General features: G+C 41.4%; 1 protein-coding gene across 1 annotated transcript in view; it reads left to right on the forward strand.

Moving 5' to 3' along the window:
• The window catches only part of LOC146868456 (discoidin domain-containing receptor 2-like), a 445,309-nt gene that overhangs the window by 320,998 nt on the left and 101,574 nt on the right, over window positions 1-22,737 (forward strand). The window contains exons 6-9 of the mRNA XM_085610198.1: window positions 14,661-14,889; window positions 15,064-15,211; window positions 19,129-19,234; window positions 22,284-22,470. Coding sequence (XP_085466324.1) covers window positions 14,661-14,889; window positions 15,064-15,211; window positions 19,129-19,234; window positions 22,284-22,470 — 670 coding nt within the window. The remainder of the gene's footprint in view (window positions 1-14,660; window positions 14,890-15,063; window positions 15,212-19,128; window positions 19,235-22,283; window positions 22,471-22,737) is intronic.

A 22,737-nucleotide genomic window follows, 5' to 3' on the forward strand; every position in this document is an offset into this window, starting at 1 on the left:
GGACCACACTAAGAGACAATCATCTATATAGCGGCCCCAAAAGATGATGGAATTGCTCCATTCTGTTCCATTAGGGCCCCAAATCCATGCCTTTTCCAAACAGCCCATAAATAGATTCGCAAACGATGGTGAAAAACGTGAGCCCATTGCTACTCCTTTCACCTGTTTATACCATGTGTTCTCAAATAGAAAGAAATTGTTATGAAGTATGAGCTGCATCATGGTAATCAGCATGTTGTTGTGTAGCCAGAGTGTTGCTGGCCTATTTTCAAGAGTTTTAGTGACTGCTCTGAGACCTATTTCAGGATCAATACTGGTGTACAATGACACTACGTCCAAGGTGGCCAAAATCATGCCAGGTTGCCACTGAAAATCAGACAAAATGCTTAAAATGTGTTTAGTATCTTGTATGTAAGATGCAAGATTCCGTACCAACGGGCCCAAAAATAAGTCGACATACTCCGATAGTCTCTCTGTAGGTCCTCCTATGCCAGAGACAATAGGTCTTCCAGGAGGAAATGGAAGATGTTTGTGTATTTTTGGCAATGTGTATAATACAGGAAAAGTGGGTCTAAAGACCTTCAGATAGGCCACCTCATCTGCATCTAAAAGGCCTGCAGCATGCCACTCTGAGAGGTGTTTGGTAATCAATGTAGTCAAAGGTCCCATAGGATTATGAGTGACAGTGTGATAACATAAGTGATCACTAAGCTGTGATAGGATCTCATTGTTATAGTCGACCCGGTTCATGATAACAACATTCCCACCCTTATCCGCCTCCCTGATAAGGATGTCTTCGTTATCCACAAGTTCTTTTAGTGCCTGACGTTCACCTGATGTTAGGTTATCATTGAAAACACCCTTGTTCTTATTCCTTTTTGATTCATGCAAGTTTAGATCCTCTAACACCCTTTTGTAAAAGATATCAATCACATTCCCCCCTGAAAGTGTGGGTACCCATTTGGACTTATTTTTTAGACCACTACCAGGAGTACTGGAAATATCTATATTGAGCTCATCAAGCAGTTGGACCATGGTGTAAGGAGACTCTTCTATGTCTGTCAGAGACAGGAGCAAATTAGTAGCCTGTATATCACAAATAGTGGGAACACCAAAAACATCTTCACAATGATTTGTAGTGGCTCTTTTATTAGCTTTAGGATTTTCTGAAATTTTTTTTTTCAATTTCAAAGCTCTAACAAATTTAAACAAATCTATTTTGAGTCTACAAAAATCACCAGAGACCGTGGGATTGAAATTAAGGCCCTTGCTAAGCAATGAGTTCATGTCCGCAGTGAGTGTCATGGATGATAAGTTGACAACCTGAACATCAGAGATAGAATCCATAGTGGGTTCCGCTCGTTGCCCGAACGTAGTTTTCTCCTGTATTCTCCCTTTTCCGCCTCTCCTCCCTCTACGTGTTTTGTGACCTGTGTGGTGCGTGTGTTTGAGGCTCTGTTTCCTCTCCGAATGGTCCTTACTTCCCTTAAAAAAGATGATTCATGCCTCTTGGTGTTAGGATCAGTGTCATGCTCACTATCACTAGATACTGGGATACTTAAAGAAGTGGAGCTAGAAGCTGGAGAGATGATGTCAGTTCTGACTGTTTTGTCTGGCAAAGTGCTGGTAGGAAACAGTGTGTCATATTTTCGAGCATAAGTAAAAATTCTGCCCATTTTGTAATCGAATTCGTCCCGTTTGAGCTGTCTCGCTTTCCTATCTTTGATCTCATTCTGGTGTATTGCTAGTATATCCTTCAGGGTTGCATAGTTTTTCTCAGTAGCTTCCTTACGGTTAAGATTTTTAATTTCATCTTCTAAAGTGGCTATATCAGTTTGTAGTTTACTGACTTTCCTCTCAGCACTTTCTATAAGGATTTGCATTAGAGTTTTGGATTTGTGATTAAGCGCCTCTTCCCATTTAGCCAACAGGTCCTCGTCTAGCTCATCGTAGGTGGGGAATATCTGTGATCTTAAACCTCTAGGTACCCTATCGAGTCTGAGGTACTGTCTAAGAGTAGCTCCATCCCACCATCTTGCATTTTCTAATTTCTTAAGTCTTTCCAACTTAATGAACTTCTCCCTCAGACCCTCCTGATGTGTAGTGGTGTTACTGGTGGAAGGTGTATTAGTGTTAGTACCTTTGGCCAAATTGCCAAAGAGTTCTTCAGCTTCTTTGTCGCGATCCATACTGAGATGGATCAAATGCAAGGAACCCCTGGTTAAAATATGATGGATTCACGTTGCGGCTGCCCTTCCTAAATGACAACAATGTAAAAAGTTTGAACGGGGTATTCAAAAATTAGGAAGAAATGGCGCTCTGCAGGTAAACGTAGGTAATGTGAACTCCAATGTCTGATATGGTGCAAAACAGGGAGGGGAGACCCCTGAAACCCCTCAAATTGTGTAGGAATATTTTTTACCTACAACCAAGCAATAAGAGCAATCCTGTGCACACATACAATCGATTAAATCAAAATTGACATGAGTAAGTACAACTTGACAAAAGAAACATCCGCATATATGCTAGTGATTCTGTTTAATAGGCGTATCCAGCCGACACGTGTTTCGTCATGGGACGAGTAGACCACGACTCTTCAGGGCTGGAGAGAATATAAAAACATTACATGCTAAGACATATGCCATAAGGCAAACGTTTGCAAATTTTTACATAGTCCAAACGTAGAATACCACGCCAATGTGGAGATAAAACAAGAGAAGAACACCACTACTTCAAGAAGGTACTGAAGTGCTGATAAAACAAAGGTATAGAGTAAGCCTGCACCACCAATCGGTGAAAAGACACAAAGAAAGGGAAGAAAGGAAAAAAGAACAAAATTATCCCCAATGCACCAAAATCGAATGGAAGGTACAAAGGCTAGAATCTCTGTGAGTGCAGAATCAACAAAAAACATCCATACCTGAAGCTAATGCCAAAAGGACAGTAGATACTGAAACAAAGAACAATACGAAGAAATAATAAAACGACTGTGTGTTCAAAGAAGCGAAAACAATAATCCCAAAAGAAAGTCTAAAACACAGTAAACGAGAATATCTTACCCCTCAACCGGTGATAATTCCAACCCGGTTGGGTAACGCAAAAGTGAAAACGGTGGGTCAGTAAAGCTGGGCAAATCGGTGTAATCTCTGTACAGATGAAAAATAGCACCCCCGATATGAGTGGCCAAAAAATCATATGTGATACGTAGGTAAGACTAATAGTACATGAATAATTCGTACCTCCAAAATTTCAGCCAAAAAAGTCTTAAATAGCTTCCAGCCGCCAGTCACGTATAAATCAGTGGCAAAGACAACGTATTCTTAAATAATGGTTCCAACCCGTGAGTGTCGGGCAAAAGTTTCAGCTAGAAAAAGTCTATGCGAAAAAGTGTCTGAAATAAAAACAAAAGCAGGAGCCAAAGTCAGGTAACGATAATGCCTCCCACAATGCTTATTCAAAGAAAGACAAAGGTACCATGTCAACATCAATGTCGGAATCAGAGGAAACAATCAAAATTAGAAATTTATTCGCTACTTACATGTTAAAAGGTGTGTCAAAACATCCTGGCGGCATCCATTCCGTGTGCGAGTGAATCCGGGACCCGTAACCCGGAAGTGCTTAAATATCAGGACAAAGCCCAAACACTAGAACGTTAAATGCGTATATTAAGTAACACCGGAAGAGGACGGACCGTAGTATGCTGTAACCGATCGTGACCGAAGTGCCGGAAATAAAGAATATTGAATCTACTCCGCATTGTGGGAGGCATTATCGTTACCTGACTTTGGCTCCTGCTTTTGTTTTTATTTCAGACACTTTTTCGCATAGACTTTTTCTAGCTGAAACTTTTGCCCGACACTCACGGGTTGGAACCATTATTTAAGAATACGTTGTCTTTGCCACTGATTTATACGTGACTGGCGGCTGGAAGCTATTTAAGACTTTTTTGGCTGAAATTTTGGAGGTACGAATTATTCATGTACTATTAGTCTTACCTACGTATCACATATGATTTTTTGGCCACTCATATCGGGGGTGCTATTTTTCATCTGTACAGAGATTATACCGATTTGCCCAGCTTTACTGACCCACCGTTTTCACTTTTGCGTTACCCAACTGGGTTGGAATTATCACCGGTTGAGGGGTAAGATATTCTCGTTTACTGTGTTTTAGACTTTCTTTTGGGATTATTGTTTTCGCCTCTTTGAACACACAGTCGTTTTATTATTTTTTCGTATTGTTCTTTGTTTCAGTATCTACTGTCCTCTTGGCATTAGCTTCAGGTATGGATGTTTTTTGTTGATTCTGCACTCACAGAGATTCTAGCCTTTGTACCTTCCATTCGATTTTGGTGCATTGGGGATAATTTTGTTCTTTTTTCCTTTCTTCCCTTTCTTTGTGTCTTTTCACCGATTGGTGGTGCAGGCTTACTCTATACCTTTGTTTTATCAGCACTTCAGTACCTTCTTGAAGTAGTGGTGTTCTTCTCTTGTTTTATCTCCACATTGTCGTGGTATTCTACGTTTGGACTATGTAAAAATTTGCAAACGTTTGCCTTATGGCATATGTCTTAGCATGTAATGTTTTTATATTCTCTCCAGCCCTGAAGAGTCGTGGTCTACTCGTCCCATGACGAAACACGTGTCGGCTGGATACGCCTATTAAACAGAATCACTAGCATATATGCGGATGTTTCTTTTGTCAAGTTGTACTTACTCATGTCAATTTTGATTTAATCGATTGTATGTGTGCACAGGATTGCTCTTTGCTTGGTTGTAGGTAAAAAAAAATCCTACACAATTTGAGGGGTTTCAGGGGTCTACCCTCCCTGTTTTGCACCATATCAGACATTGGAGTTCACATTACCTACGTTTACCTGCAGAGCGCCATTTCTTCCTAATTTTTGAATACCCCGTTCAAACTTTTTACATTGTTGTCATTTAGGAAGGGCAGCCGCAACGTGAATCCAACATACTTTAACCAGGGGTTCCTTGCATTTGATCCATCTCAGTATGGATCGCGACAAAGAAGCTGAAGAACTCTTTGGCAATTTGGCCAAAGGTACTAACACTAATACACCTTCCACCAGTAACACCACTACACATCAGGAGGGTCTGAGGGAGAAGTTCATTAAGTTGGAAAGACTTAAGAAATTAGAAAATGCAAGATGGTGGGATGGAGCTACTCTTAGACAGTACCTCAGACTCGATAGGGTACCTAGAGGTTTAAGATCACAGATATTCCCCACCTACGATGAGCTAGACGAGGACCTGTTGGCTAAATGGGAAGAGACGCTTAACCACAAATCCAAAACTCTAATGCAAATCCTTATAGAAAGTGCTGAGAGGAAAGTCAGTAAACTACAAACTGATATAGCCACTTTAGAAGATGAAATTAAAAATCTTAACCGTAAGGAAGCTACTGAGAAAAACTATGCAACCCTGAAGGATATACTAGCAATACACCAGAATGAGATCAAAGATAGGAAAGCGAGACAGCTCAAACGGGACGAATTGGATTACAAAATGGGCAGAATTTTTACTTATGCTCGCAAATATGACACACTGTTTCCTACCAGCACTTTGCCAGACAAAACAGTCAGAACTGACATCATCTCTCCAGCTTCTAGCTCCACTTCTTTAAGTATCCCAGTATCTAGTGATAGTGAGCATGACACTGATCCTAACACCAAGAGGCATGAATCATCTTTTTTAAGGGAAGTAAGGACCATTCGGAGAGGAAACAGAGCCTCAAACACACGCACCACACAGGTCACAAAACACGTAGAGGGAGGAGAGGCGGAAAAGGGAGAATACAGGAGAAAACTACGTTCGGGCAACGAGCGGAACCCACTATAGATTCTATCTCTGATGTTCAGGTTGTCAACTTATCATCCATGACACTCACTGCGGACATGAACTCATTGCTTAGCAAGGGCCTTAATTTCAATCCCACGGTCTCTGGTGATTTTTGTAGACTCAAAATAGATTTGTTTAAATTTGTTAGAGCTTTGAAATTGAAAAAAAAATTTCAGAAAATCCTAAAGCTAATAAAAGAGCCACTACAAATCATTGTGAAGATGTTTTTGGTGTTCCCACTATTTTTGATATACAGGCTACTAAATTGCTCCTGTCTCTGACAGACATAGAAGAGTCTCCTTACACCATGGTCCAACTGCTTGATGAGCTCAATATAGATATTTCCAGTACTCCTGGTAGTGGTCTAAAAAAAAAAAAAAATAAGTCCAAATGGGTACCCACACTTTCAGGGGGGAATGTGATTGATATCTTTTACAAAAGGGTGTTAGAGGATCTAAACTTGCATGAATCAAAAAGGAATAAGAACAAGGGTGTTTTCAATGATAACCTAACATCAGGTGAACGTCAGGCACTAAAAGAACTTGTGGATAACGAAGACATCCTTATCAGGGAGGCGGATAAGGGTGGGAATGTTGTTATCATGAACCGGGTCGACTATAACAATGAGATCCTATCACAGCTTAGTGATCACTTATGTTATCATACTGTCACTCATAATCCTATGGGACCTTTGACTACATTGATTACCAAACACCTCTCAGAGTGGCATGCTGCAGGCCTTTTAGATGCAGATGAGGTGGCCTATCTGAAGGTCTTTAGACCCACTTTTCCTGTATTATACACATTGCCAAAAATACACAAACATCTTCCATTTCCTCCTGGAAGACCTATTGTCTCTGGCATAGGAGGACCTACAGAGAGACTATCGGAGTATGTCGACTTATTTTTGGGCCCGTTGGTACGGAATCTTGCATCTTACATACAAGATACTAAACACATTTTAAGCATTTTGTCTGATTTTCAGTGGCAACCTGGCATGATTTTGGCCACCTTGGACGTAGTGTCATTGTACACCAGTATTGATCCTGAAATAGGTCTTAGAGCAGTCACTAAAACTCTTGAAAATAGGCCAGCAACACTCTGGCTACACAACAACATGCTGATTACCATGATGCAGCTCATACTTCATAACAATTTCTTTCTATTTGAGAACACATGGTATAAACAGGTGAAAGGAGTAGCAATGGGCTCACGTTTTTCACCATCGTTTGCGAATCTATTTATGGGCTGTTTGGAAAAGGAATGGATTTGGGGCCCTAATGGAACAGAATGGAGCAATTCCATCATCTTTTGGGGCCGCTATATAGATGATTGTCTCTTAGTGTGGTCCGGTAGTGAGAATGAGCTGTTGAGGTTTTGAACCTATCTCAACACCAACAGTTTTGGAATACAATTCACCATGGATTATAGCACTACTAGTGTAACATTCCTTGATGTTGAACTTTTCGTAAAGGATGACAAATTAAACAGTCGGTTATTCCGCAAGGGCACCTCATGCAATTCTTTATTACATGCACACAGTAACCACTCATTTCACCAGGTGAACGCAATTCCCTATGGAGAATTTTTAAGAGCCAGACGCAACTGTAGTGATGATTTGGAATTTGCAGATTGCATTAAAGATATGAAACAGAGATTTCAGAAACGGGGCTATTCTCCTTTAATTCTTAAAAAATCGGAAAACAGAATAGCCAGGGTGAAACGCACTAATACCCTACTACCTAAAACCACCAATAAGGCGACTACAGAGCGCAACATACGTATGATAACGGAGTACAATGCATTAAGTCACATCATGAGGAAAAGCCTCAATAAACACTGGGGCATTCTCCAAACATACACCTCTCTTCAGAGATTCCTTACCAGTTACCCACAGATTACGTACAGACGAGGCTACAATCTACGTAGTAGACTGAGTCCTACTGTACCAAAAGTTCAAAGGAAACAGTCTTGGTTTACACCTCTGACATTGGGCTTTCACAAATGCGGCTGCTGCGGAGTGTGCAGATGGGCGAAACATAAGACTCTATCTTTTGCTGGACATAATGGTAACATATACACTATCAAATCCAACATCAATTGCACTACCAAATTTGTAGTCTATATCATAGAGTGCAATTGTGGGAAACAATATGTGGGTAGCACCATCAGGGCGCTTAAGGAAAGAATAGGTGAACACACCAGGGCAATTCACCAGGGCGATGCCAGATACCCAGTAGCTCTACGCACTGCTAGCTGCTCTACACAGAATAGCCGGAAAGGTTTTCAATTTTTTGGGATAGAAACTATTGATGTAGGGGTGCGAGGCGGTAATAGAGAACTTCGCTTAAGACAGTGTGAGGCTATGTGGATAATGCGCCTCCAGACGGTTGAGCACGGGCTCAATTATGACTCAGAAATGCAATATTTTTTGGGTTGAGACGAACATGAACATAATGTTTTTGTTTCAGCTCTTTAGCCGTTCCATTAACCTGGTACCTGGCTCTCCACTGTGACTTAACTGATGTGATGTTGCTCTTATGCTACTTTTGCCAGTTTGCAATACTGTGTGTTGCTCCCTTGCCCTCTATAAGTTTGATTTTGTAACATAATAACAGCTGGGTCTTAAAATGCAATATACATGTGGGTTGATAAATGCCATCTAGCTATTTTACTTCTGCGATTTGGTTTTCGTGACATTAACTGTATTCGAAATTTGTCATGTCCCTACTTTCATATACTTGCCTTTTTTTCCCGCCTGCCTATTGCCCATGAGAGTTTGAGTTTTTGTAAGTGTTGCTGTAATTTATGTACTCTCATAATTCTGACACATCTTTTTGATTGAGTTTTCTACTTCACTCTATGTAACTCAGAACGATGACGTTTTAAGTGCTTTGTGCTTCAGTACATACCCTCTCATGTTTTCGAACCATTTTTAGTGCCAATAGTTCAGCACTTGTGTTTTATCCTGTATAATTTCATACTGTGTTCATGTTTCTTCATAGACTGGTGTTATGTCCGATAACTGGTTGTCCAGTTACGTGTGATTTAACGCGCCCTATGTCACACACTACGTGTTTCAGTTGACCTTTGTGACAGCCTAGGATATATTAACAGCGACACATTTTGGCTTGTTTTCTGTTTCACTAATGCTGTACGGGGATGCCACTCGTACTCACTGTCCTGCCTCCTTCTCTCTTTCTCCTGCCTCTCTCTTTAACCTCCCTCTTTTCTATCCTCTAGTGAGGGGATTGAAGCAGATATTCTATATCGTTGACTTGATTGGCTCCGGGTTGTGATTGATACTTTTTGGATGAGCTTAATATATTGTCTTATACCGTATGCTCCGTGGTTTTCTTTTCCCTTGTTGATCATTAGCGACTAATATTAACGTTAGGGAGCCTTGTCTCTTTTATGGGATTACTTTGCACCACTCGTGTTTTGCGGCTGTTTTATATTGTGATTTTTTTCTTTTCACTTTTTGACATACGGCGGTTAAATAACAGCTTGCGACACATTGTGCGTGATGCCTTGGATGTGTATCTTTTGTGGGAGTCACCTTGATGCACGTACATTAGGAGTAGATTCAATATTCTTTATTTCCGGCACTTCGGTCACGATCGGTTACAGCATACTACGGTCCGTCCTCTTCCGGTGTTATTTAATATACGCATTTAACGTTCTAGTGTTTGGGCTTTGTCCTGATATTTAAGCACTTCCGGGTTACGGGTCCCGGATTCACTCGCACACGGAATGGATGCCGCCAGGATGTTTTGACACACCTTTCAACATGTAAGTAGCGAATAAATTTCTAATTTTGATTGTTTCCTCTGATTCCGACATTGATGTTGACATGGTACCTTTGTCTTTCTTTGAATAAGCATTGTGGGAGGCATTATCGTTACCTGACTTTGGCTCCTGCTTTTGTTTTTATTTCAGACACTTTTTCGCATAGACTTTTTCTAGCTGAAACTTTTGCCCGACACTCACGGGTTGGAACCATTATTTAAGAATACATTGTCTTTGCCACTGATTTATACGTGACTGGCGTCTGGAAGCTATTTAAGACTTTTTTGGCTGAAATTTTGGAGGTACGAATTATTCATGTACTATTAGTCTTATCATCACATATGATTTTTTGGCCACTCATATCGGTGGTGCTATTTTTCATCTGTACAGAGATTATACCGATTTGCCCAGCTTTACTGACCCACTGTTTTCACTTTTGCGTTACCCAACCGGGTTGGAATTATCACCGGTTGAGGGGTAAGATATTCTCGTTTACTGTGTTTTAGACTTTCTTTTGGGATTATTGTTTTCGCTTCTTTGAACACACAGTCGTTTTATTATTTTTTCGTATTGTTCTTTGTTTCAGTATCTACTGTCCTTTTGGCATTAGCTTCAGGTATGGATGTTTTTTGTTGATTCTGCACTCACAGAGATTCTAGCCTTTATACCTTCCATTCGATTTTGGTGCATTGGGGATAATTTTGTTCTTTTTTCCTTTCTTCCCTTTCTTTGTGTCTTTTCACCGATTGGTGGTGCAGGCTTACTCTATACCTTTGTTTTATCAGCACTTCAGTACCTTCTTGAAGTAGTGGTGTTCTTCTCTTGTTTTATCTCCACATTGGCGTGGTATTCTACGTTTGGACTATGTAAAAATTTGCAAACGTTTGCCTTATGGCATATGTCTTAGCATGTAATGTTCTTATATTCTCTCCAGCCCTGAAGAGTCATGGTCTACTCGTCCCATGACGAAACACGTGTCGGCTGGATACGCCTATTAAACAGAATCACTAGCATATATGCGGATGTTTCTTTTGTCAAGTTGTACTTACTCATGTCAATTTTGATTTAATCGATTGTATGTGTGCACAGGATTGCTCTTAGTCCAATGAAATTAATTCCACAGATTTGCTCATTTGTTCATTATGACATTCTCCTTCGTATCTGTTTTTAGTTTTTAGATGATTGACACTTGTCCAAACAAAAACGAATCACACCGTATTTCGGAATTCCAGTTGCGACATAGATGTTTCATCAAGACTGAGTAGCAACTGTGAATCGCCAGCGTAATTATATAGTCTACAACTAATGCTTTCATTAAAGATTTAACATTGAGGTTTTTTTTTTTACAGAGTCTCCTATAGCACAAACTTGACCCGAAGGTATCAGAGCGCTTTACACGAGCACCAGTTATGTTACATGAGGACACATTCATTTTTGTTAGGCATGGGGAGATGAAATGATTTGCCCATAATCACCGGATGTAGCGTCTTTGCCCAGACTCGAACCAGGTTCCCTAGATTTGAGGTTGACCGCGTTAGGCCAAGATTAAATAGATGGGGCGATAGTGAAGAGCCCTGTGAGACTCCACACTCTAATGTAATCGCATTTGCTGAAAACTTAACAAGTTTCCCTGCCTCAGTGCACCTCGCAAGAAACGATTTAATCTAAATCGGAGTCACTCCTTGAATCCTAGCTTCCTCCATATGTCAACCAATATCTTATGGTCAACCACGTCAAGGCATGTGGCAGATCCAAGAAGACTAGTGCGGATAACTAGCTTAGGAAGAATTCCTGGTTCTGTACTGTGCATAGGCCGAAAACTTGTTTGGAAAGAGTGAGCAACATCTGAGATCTGTAAATGATTGCAAATTTTCGTGGGCTACATATGCCTCTAGAATTTTTGCATGAAAGGGCGGGAAAGATATAGGCTTGTGGACTTTTTTTATTTTTATATTTTATAAATATTTTTATTCAGCAGCATAGAAACGGTTATACAGCATTATTGGACGACTCCGAATACAGAAAGTACCATTTCAACATTTGTGCGTAAGACTGTAGGTATGGATATAAACAATATATTTGGAGGAGAGCCCTTAGTGTACTCTATACCCCAGCCATCTACCCCAAACTTTCCCTAATTTTCGAAGGCAACCCCGACTTTGGAATATCACTTTTTTGGCTGCAAAAACACCAATCAAGTTCCAGCTCACAATTAACCACCCACAGAGGTCGCTTTTCCCCCCAGGCCCGGGCAATGTTCCTCTTGGCTATCGCTGACGCAACCATCAACCATTTCCCGAGATATATTGGCCATGTTTCTGTCCCTAGTCATGCACGGTATGTGCTGTCTAGCCTGATCGACAACTTCAGACATAACTCTCGTTATCGCTACCCAGTATTGCAGGATTCTTGGACGGGTCCTAGGCTTGTAATCTTCAAGAAGTATGGGCTCCTTACCCTGTTTGTTCATTGAAGGAATCACTGCTCCATGCTTAAATGCTTGCGGCATTACGCCTTCCTATTAGTGGCTTGTTGAGCAGGCTTCTGGAGTTAAGGATCACCTAGGCTTCCGTGCCGTCCTGCAGGGAAGCCTAGGTGATCTAGATTTCAATTTAATTATTAATTCTCGTTGTGATTCCTTATTAATTTCTTGGAAGGCAGTCAGAAGAACAGGGTTACTATCCATTTTTAGCTCTCTCAGATATGTTGAATTTTTATTTAGGCTTTTCCTAATCAGTTCTGGTTTTTTTCTATGAAATAACATTTAATTTCTCACAAAAAACCTGCGTACAAATTGTTAGCCATATTTTTTTTCCAGGGAAGTGACTTCTGTCAAGATGAAATTAAAATCTTTCTGCTTATTATCGTCCTCATATTTTTTTTTGCATAATATTTCGTTTTTGTTTGAGTTTATTTGACTTTATACTGTGTTACTTCGAGTTTACATTTGTGTTTTCTTTCTTCCTTATAATTTTTGCACCATTACAGCTCCAGCTGACACAGCTTAAGCTTAGCTTGCTTTATCTCTTGTCTGCCTGGTACCAGCTTGGCGTGATTTATTACACGTTGTTTTAACAGAGTAACATTTTGATCGCTCGCTTGCTTTGGCAAAATTCATGGATAGTTTGTATGCCTCAATTACTAAACCGCTTAAGAATGATGGAGTATGCTGATGGGTGTATAGCATTTATTCACTGTGAATTTCTATGTATGTATTTCATCTCAACTGTTTGAGCAGGTTTATTTGTGCTTATTGGAATAGTGAATTCAGTCAGGGAATGGTTTGACCAGATACAAGGTACTATATGTGTCGCCTTATTGCCCATGTCTCTTTAGCCGCTAATAGACTTCCAGTCTTCGGTTCCCTACAGTTACTTCTTGGGTGTGTCTACCAGCTTCTCCTTCCTGGTGGTATGCATGTCTACTTTGGCCAAAATAAAGGCCGGTGGTACCCACAGCACAAATTAAGTACTGCAGTACAATGCATTAAACAGATGCCCTGGCATGCCCATGCACCTAACCACAACATAATGCAGACCTCTTGGTGCCCTCATGGAACCTAGGCTTTCAGAATACATTACGTAGACCCCCATTGCTCACTAAACCAATAGAATGCATTAACAGTCCATCTGCAGCCCTTGTGCACTAAGGATCAATTAATACATTTCAAAGACCCCTTGATACCCTCATGTACCCTACATTGACACAATATATATTAAATAAACTCCCTGGTGTCCATATACATCCTGCCAGAATAGAATTATATTAAACAGACTCCCTGGGGAAACCCCCATGCACCCTACAACAATAAAATCCATTAAGCAGATTTCCTGTGGTCTTTTACAGAACACATACAGAATATATTAAATAGACTCCCTGGTGCCTAAATAAGTCCTGCACCAGTCGAATACTTTGAACAGACTTCCTGGGACCTGAATACACCAGACACGGATAAAATACTGTAAATTGCCTTGACCCGTTCTACACCCATAGAATACATTAAATAGACCCCTGGAAGCCACATGCACCATACAATAATTCAATGCTTTAAACAGACGCCGTGGTGCCCTCAGGCACCTTACACCATTAGAATGCATTACGTAGCCCCCCTGGCGCCCTCATTGACAAAACACAGCACCGAGGGCTTATAATTGGTGTGTCTTCTGCTCCAACAGCATTCAAAACAAACCATTCCCAACAGCTTAAAAGTAGCACTCCCACAGATGCACAAGGTCACAGTCTTGTCATTGGCTATGCCTCTCAATCACCACTTCTCACAGGCTGGGCAGTGAACAGCCATGGATCCCAGCAGAACAGAAGCAGGGGCAAATGTGCTCGGCACACACTTCAAAACACACCATGCACTGCAGAGATCCTGATAGGATCGGACATGTCGCTGTTCTCATTAACCAGTGCAAAACCTTATTATATAAACAGTGCACAGCTCTGTCTCCAGATACCAAACTCAAAGGCACAAGGCAACAATCCTAGGAGCTTCAATGGCATCCAGACTCCAAAACCTGTGTGGCAGCAAAGAAGTGGTGGAGGTGCACTATAGAAGTGAAAACGACATTAAATTAACCCAGTTATACAGCATAGTAAAACATTCTAAATGCATACAAAACAAAAGTTAAGCATTCAATCAATCAGTGTCTAGTAAAGCGTGACTACTCCCCCGTAGGGGTCCCTCGGCACTGGACTGCTGATTTGTCGAAGGCGCTGTGGTTCTGTCGAAGATCCAGGTCTTGAGGTCCTTCCTGATTTGAGGCAGAGGCGGTGATTGCCTGAGGTGGAGGGTCAGGGTGTTCCAGGTCTTTGCTTTGAGGTAGGAGAAGAATCTTCCTCAACCCGTGGTCTTGCGGATACATGGGATGGTGGCCAGGGCCAGTTGGGAGGAGCGGAGGTCTCTGGTGGATGCGTTGAATTGAATTGTAAGGACTATATGGTGTCTACCGACTTTCTACTACAGATATTTCTAATATGGCAACCACTTCACATTTCTCTCCTCTCTAGACTGCAGCAGGAGTATGGAGATGGGGCTTGGTGTCCACAAGGTTTGCTCTATCCAGAAGATGTCCAGTTTCTACAGATTGACCTTCACAAGTTGCACTTCATCACGCTCATTGGGACACAGGGTCGGCACGCCAGAGCCACCGGGAAGGAGTTTGCCCGCTTCTACAGGATCGACTACAGTAGGAACGGCGTTCGTTGGCTCACCTGGAAGGACCACCATGGCAAACAGGTATCTACTCAGAGGTCTTCATTGTACACGCATCTAAAGTGAGCTAGATTATGGAATGGTTCCGTGGCTTGAGGACATTGTCCCCATACCTACAAAAGGAATAAATAGATAATGTTAAACACAAAATGTTTTTTTTGTCTGAATCATTTTTCTGTTCTCCCCACGTACCTGCAGGTGATCCAAGGTAACTCGAATGCTTATGATGTCGTACTGAAGGACCTGCGGCCCTCGATCATAGCCCGCTACATTCGTGTGATACCTGTCACAGAGCTGCCCATGACCGTTTGTATGAGGGTGGAGCTGTACGGCTGCATCTGGCTCGGTAAGCAAAGGAGAAATATTTCTACTTATCACGTTTCTGAAACTGTGGACTAGCAAGGTGTAGCGCAAAGATCACGCCTTTAAGTGAGCTGGGTCCTGTCAGAATGCAGCACAGGCAAACACAATCGCAGGCAGGGACAAGCAAGCAACAAAAACTGCATTTGAGTTCTTTGTAAGTGATGCAGGCATGGCAGTTGGTATCTAAATGAAAGAATAAAAATGCAACTTTCCATGAAGGTTGCAAAGGCAGAGGCACCGTGCAGTCCAGCGAGACTTGCTTGCTGCCGTTGATCGATCACAAAATGATTAGCACCTCCTAATTGTTTCACACTCCCTTTTGACGTCTTTTTAATTTCAAATGCCCCCATCAAATTAAACATACTTCAATTCAGACCTCTTCTGAGCAGTGGGGCAGAGCGGTGAGAGCCAGAGGTGACTAGAAGCAGAGAGTGTTTTTAAATTCTCCTCTTTCTCTTTCTCTTTATCTCCTATTCTTCTTAGTAAATACACTTTCCAACCTTTCCAGGGACATCTAAGCACCCCAAGTGGAGGAGGATAAGCCACCTTGTTGACTGCGCACATCATGTGACTGTTCGTGTAAATCCTCAGCCTGTCTCGCCTGCTTAAACTACGTTGCCATTCCTCTAACGCCTAATCACCTCCAGTCACCGATCTAAAGGGGGCTCTTCCTTTCTAGGTCTCGGATTTCTTATCCATCTGTACTTGAAACATTGTTTAGTTGATCAGTTTAGTGAATTTTAGCACACTTAAAGCTTTTTTGGGAAGGCTACTCATTGAACTGGCTGCAAGTTTCTTGACAGAATTGCCACTGACAGAGCATCTAAGCTTGGAGAGCTCTAAGAAAACCATTTTTTTGGTGTTCAGAATTTATAATTAGCACCGAGTCTGTGGTCTGGCTGAGTCCATCTGCGCAGCCTCAAGGCTGGTCCCTTCTTCTTTGACGGCTTTCATTACACAACTTGGCATTAGAGATCTGCGACCAGTTCATTATGCACCGCAATACTATGTGGAGGCCTCCCTCCACCTGACTCTTATTCCCCAGTTTTCCACAGACAGTAGATTACAAAGGCTAGACTCTTCGCCGTACCTGGAGGTAGGCGCCATCTCTTATGGGTCTGAGGATTTTTTAGGCTCTTAGCCCCATGATGCATACGTGTGATTCATGGTCTCGTCGAGAGCAGGGGCGTAAATGCAGCCGGCTGCCTGGAAAGACGTAAGCTGACGATGCTTGGGGGCTTTTCCCTGACCACAGTAACTCAAGAGGTCACCTTTTTCCGAGGCTGGGTTAGTCAGTCAGCTTGGCTTCTCTTGCCTGTTGCTTGTCTTATGGTGCCCTCTCTCTATTCCTGCAAAAACTTGTTTCCATGTAGAAAGTCTGTGGTGCATGAAAACCGTAAGTGTTGAATAGGTGCATTTGATGACAAAGATTCTCAACCTTATCAGAGTTGATTATTGTGGTTTGCACCACCAGAATGTAATGGATTTATTTATTAGTAGTTTATACAGTGAGGGACAGACCGAGGGGTGACAGAGTGCTTCATATGGAGTCAGTTTCCAAGTTACAGTTCAGTGAGTGATTATTGCATAGAATATACTCAAAGACAGAGGGGTAGTAAACCTTTGTACAGAATATACACTTTGTAGGTTATACAGGTGACCCTACATATAGTAAGGATATGTATGATGTTTCTAGTAATGTAACAAACCGAACAACAGTTAAGAACATAGAAGTAAATATCACTGTCACATGTGAAAATGCAGGTGAAAAACACAATGTACCCTTTGAGAAACAATGTCATTAATTTCTACAGGAGTAGTTATAATACCTTCGGACGGATTCCTCAGTTCTGCAGACCAAGGCACATCTTTATCCTTTATTCTGAGAGATGATGCATGAACAGTATTGAAGGCATCAAAGGAAGAGTCTAGCCTGATGTTTAAAGGGATGGTGTTCCAGCCCCTGGGCATGTTTGTCCCAGGAATGATAAATACTCAGAGCACTTTCCTTGTATGTTCATTAGAGTTCCTATAACCCATTCATTTATTTGGGGGCTGATTCAGATCTGGCCATGAATGCACTTTCTTGGAATTCGGGATCTTTCCTACACCACGTGTAGGTTTCCACGTGTACTACTGGGAATTTTATATGAGGATTCCTATGGGTTCCTTCTGTCGATGTGCCGTCTTCCATACACCACCCATGGGGAGGGAAGTAGGCGGTCCAAAGTGTGGTTGGTCCTGCAGAGAAATCTACGGTGGTAAATATATTTACACCTGTCAGCAATCCCTTTGTCAATTGTTGACTTGGTTAAATTAAGGGTTTTTGGCTGCCAACCACTGTTTACACCTGTAAATACCTGAACCAGCGTATTGAGAATCCAGTCAGTGGGTTGCTTCTCCCTTCTGATGCTCTTCTACGGTGGGCCCTGGTTAACCCGTGGGCAAAAGCGTTCTTAAGTGTCCGATCTTAACAGTTTCCTGAATTGGAGGTATTTGGGATTGGTTCTGATTTGGAGTCAAGAACATTCCAACGTTTTGGCTCCGGTCCCTCATGGATCACTCTCTGGTCCTTGGTAGAAGTGCTCCGGTCCCTCCATATCTAGAATCTATTGGTGTGATATTATCACCTATAAGTATAGCTCTTCAGAGTGGGGCCCACCATGCGGGTGTTGGTGCAGAAAGCAGGTTTGACTTACTGAGAGGTACCGGATTGATATTACCACAGGGAGGAGGGAACTTTACACACCAAATAATTACCAGGGGCACTGCACTTCTCAGGAATCATAATTTCGGCCTCTGCACTACATGTGGTTTGCTCAGGGATCAGAGTCTGACCATCCTGAAATATCAGGGTCTAGGGGTGTCTTGTTGGTTCGCGAGGCTTGTTGGAATCAGCTGCAAGAATTCTGAATCATAGCTGGTCATTTCATAAAACATAAAGCATACTTTTTATTTTGTGTGTCCTTGCAACGATCTAAGGCTGCAACATCCTTTTCTATATTAGATGTTGGTCTAATTTCTAAGTTAGGTATTTGTTCATATTTTCAGTTGATATTACATTGAGATATTCCTTTATATTTCTACTTTGGCCAGGCATCCTTTTTAGTTTCCCCTGTTATCAATGTGGTCTAACGCCGCTCTGCGTTTTCTGTTTTCACTTTGGTCTGACATAAGAGTGAATTAATTACAATATCAGCTGTGCTTCTAAATTTCAATTGGCTCCATCTTCACTATGAGATATTTTTTGTATTTTTTACTTTGGTATGGTTCTGCCTTTGGTCTAATTTTCTCTATTTTCGCTTTAAACTTGTGAATATGGTGTGTTCTCTTTGGTCTAGCGTGACAGTGATTTTTTTTTCTTTATTTTCGCTTTGCTCTGTGTTTACATTGAGTTTTCTCTGTGTGTTCAGTTTGTCCCGGTCGTAATGAGATGTTTCTCTGTATTGTTACGTTTGTTTGATCACACAATCATTCAATCTTTATCGTTTTACTTTAGTTCCAAGTAGTGATGAATGTTTGTATTTTATTTTCACTCTGGTTTAATGTCAGTGACATGTTTGTTTGTTTTGCCCTCATCTTTATGAATGACTAAAGATATAGCTGTATGCGTTCTGAGAACTAGCTATGCCATACTTTCATGTGCTTTACTGCGGCATAATTTAAACATCTCTTTGGGCAGCCAGTTGCCACATTGAAATATTACCCCATGTTATGTGGATGAGATGGTTCACCACCCTCGCCCTAAACTGAGAAAGGAAGGAATACTGGCTGCAGCATGTGGTACAGCATCTATCTCTTTATGATTTAAACAAAGTTCGTCCCAGCCCCCTTTATCTTACAAAGTCCTGCAAAAAATCCACAAACACCAACTTACATACAACTTTCTTTGTTTTTCAGATGGCTTGGAATCATACAGTGTTCCTGAGGGAGGCATAATTGCGTCTCCCGGCTACCCTATTGCCTATCTGAATGATACTACGTATGATGGATACCATGAGCGCAGGTAAGCACGGGTCCTGCCACACGTGCCCACCTTTACATGCAGTAAATCTATACATAGGATTTTTGATATACTCCAGACCCAGTTTTCATGTCAATCATATTCAGGGTTAAGGGGAACCAAGTGTCCTTCGGGTAAGTTTAGCCAGTAAGCTCTCTGGATTTCGTGTGCATTTTTCTCTGGAGTCTGCTTAGGATCAGATTGTAACCAGAGCACCAGAAAGAAGTGATTCACCAGAGTTTGGGTGGGACAGGTCTGACATACCTTCTTTGAGCTTGTCTGAAGGATGTAAGTGTTCAGGTTTGATTTAGTTCTTAATACTGGCAGGTAGTCCGCTTCTAATTGCGCTCTATATGTACAGCTAAGGGAAATGAGGCCCAATTATCGATCCTAAGATGACCTGACTGGTCTCACCCATATTCCCTCTTGAGTAAATCTAATGGCGGTTCCTACACTCACTCAGGAGAGGCCATTCAGGTAAGAGCAGTGGGGCCGGGCTTGGGGAGGGGGGTGGATTCAACAGATGACAACGAGGGGAGATTAAATAAATAATTTTCCCTCATCGTCATCTGTCGAAATCCCCCCCACCAGGCCCCACTGCCTCGTAGCTCTTACCTGCACGGGCCACGGCTGCACTCACTCCTCTTTAGACTCCTGATGATCTGACTATTGATCAGTCACTCAGATAATCACCACTGTTGATCAAGAAGTGATCTCGATTACTGCCTTACTGAGCCCTGGTAAGGAGTAAGGTTTCTGATATGGCCATAAGGTGACATGTACTGCTCAACACAAAAATAAAATAATCAAATACAAAGCTACAAATGCAACAGTGATGAATGCATTGAAAATAATACACTTATTTTTCTCTGCTATCACAATCAAGAACGTAAGTCTGCACTTTCTCTGATATATGTAGTATGCTTCGCAGAACAGTTGGGATAGATGTAGCTCCCACTCTAATGACATTAATAATGATGCAATATCTCCGAAATCTCTCATATGAGCGATTCTTAACCTGGGCCCGCAGACCCCCGGGGGTCCATGACGCCTACTAAAAGGAGATCTTCAACTGTTTAGAAAATTAAATAATACTAACATAGCAAGAAACTTTATGTATCCACATCAAAAATCAGAATTGAACATTTATTTTTAAACTCTGCGAATGTGAAGGAATATGAAATTAAGTTGGTATCCTTAGTTTAAGAACAGCAAAGTACAGTAAACAGAGTCTAGTATGGATGATTGGTAGCCTCAACTGAAGCACTGGTATCCACCAACAAAAACAGAGCATCCATTAGGAGCAAGAAAGACAAAGTTATCTGCTACAGTCTAGAATACTTATTTAGTTTTTTAGGAAAAAAATCAAATGTAGCAAAGGTCCACCTTCCGATTGAATTAAAATTGGATTGTTTGTATATTTAGTATATTTTTGTGAAATAAATACAATATTCTAATGTGTATTTGATGTATTCTTGTTTATGTATTTTTGTGTACTGTTTTATGATTTAAATCACAAAAATACATTAGGCAGAGGCCCCTGGCTTCAGGCAATGAATCACAAAGGGTCCCCAGAATTCAAAAGGTTTAAGAACTGTCATCTAAAAGCAAAGCTATTGCTTCAACGCGGAAGAAGAATCTTTATATTAAAATTGATACACCCAAAAGGTGAAACTGACCCATACCACATGGGTCCGGTCTTGAACATATCCAGTACTTCAACTGGCATGGACATTGTATAAGCTCTCTACTGTGCACTACGTGTTCCCTGGGGCTAACTGTGCTTCCATTTGGAAACCATTTTCAACACCTGGGACAATGTGATTTTAAATGGAAGATAATGTTGGGAAGGAATGAATGCATAATTACTTGTTCAGTTAATTAAAACTTACAATTAAAAATAAGAAACATAAAGTTAAGACCACAGTAAAATCCATCTATCTTTGTGATTTTTACCTCTTCACACCCAATAACCATATCCACATCTATGGCAGTCCTCATGAGCTTGTTTAGCCTAGTACTGCTTCGAATGTGGAAGTTTGCCTCCCTCCCCGATAGTTGGCGGTGGAAATGGTGCTCCAGATTAAAATGCCTAAGCATCCTAATGTAATCTTGAGATGTTCAGATGAGTCAACAAAACAAAAAGTACGTAAACAGGAGGCTCACTAATGAAAAGGGCTTAGTGTGTTAACCAGTTGCAGGGTGCAAAGGAGGCTATGCCCAGCTCAAGGTCCTAACTTAGTGTTGTTAGAAGCAGTTGAGTGTACCGGGTTAAAGTGCCGCTGCCAGTGCTAATGTTGGGAAGGGATCATCGATGAAATAAACAATGTCCTCATGAAGATTATCAGACCCTGGAGGGCTCTGCTTGGGAGTGCACTGAGGGATAGAACCGAGTGTCTTGCCTTTTTTGGTAGCTAGAAACTAGATTGTAAAGAATTGGGAAAAGGATTATGCACATTTCATTTTGACTCTCTGAATGTATATTTTATTATCTGCAAAATGTTTGAATGGGGACAGTGTTCATCTGAGGCACATAACTGGCTATCTTTGCTGTTGCTTTTTGTCTGTCCTCTGCACTCTACCCTAACCCAAAAACATTTCACTTATTTATTCTCATACTGTTTTTAAAATTATGTTTAGGAATGACCACTGCTCTTTAACTATAGTAGCTGAAATTGTGTCTCGGTTCAATAGTCCCCTGGGCTTTCCATGGCCTTAGTTGTTACGTCCATTTGAGCATCTGTTCACTAATATTGAACTCACAAGAGCTGCACACACAATTTCCTCTCCTCCTCTCTTTGTGGCAGGTGAGTACAAAGAAGGAGGCGTGGTCCCTTCAAATGATTCCACGCCTTGTAGGTATAAGTCACTTCAAGTTGTAATCATTTTGCAATGGGGCTGTAAATCAAACGGTTTCACAGCGTGAAGTGTTGCTCTAAGTGTTGAGATACTCTTCCCAAGCTAGGAATAGTAATCCACGAAAGCCTCCTCTGCAGAGTCCTCCTGGAACAGGCACTACTTTAACCAGTTGGATTGTCTCTCTTCTCTCCAGGCATCTTTTTGGAGGTCTGGGTCAGCTCACGGACAGTGTGATTGGCCAGGATGAGTTCACGCAGAGCATCCAGTACAGGGTGTGGCCAGGCTATGACTACGTTGGCTGGAGAAATGAAAGTACTGGTAAAGGTTGCATTGAGATGGAGTTCCAGTTCGACCGGGCAAGAAACTTCACCTCCATGAAGGTATTCTTCACAAAGGGGTGGAGATAGAAATGGGAGGAGGAAGATAAGGGGAGTTGAAGATGTCAAATGAGATGCTTAGCACCTGTAGGATATTACTGAGTTTTGCATATCCTCCTGGTTTCTGTTGGTCTTACATTTCTGAAAGGTATGTTTTTACTATCATATAATGTAGTTTTTATGTATTACAGTCAAACATGGAGTTTATGTAGAAAGAGATTTTTGTGTTAGGGACTTCTGTAAACACACCATAGGATCTCTCAATAAATG

Source organism: Triturus cristatus, chromosome 1_2 (assembly GCF_964204655.1).
Source record: "Triturus cristatus chromosome 1_2, aTriCri1.1, whole genome shotgun sequence".
In the NCBI taxonomy this organism is placed as follows: Eukaryota; Metazoa; Chordata; class Amphibia; order Caudata; family Salamandridae; genus Triturus; species Triturus cristatus.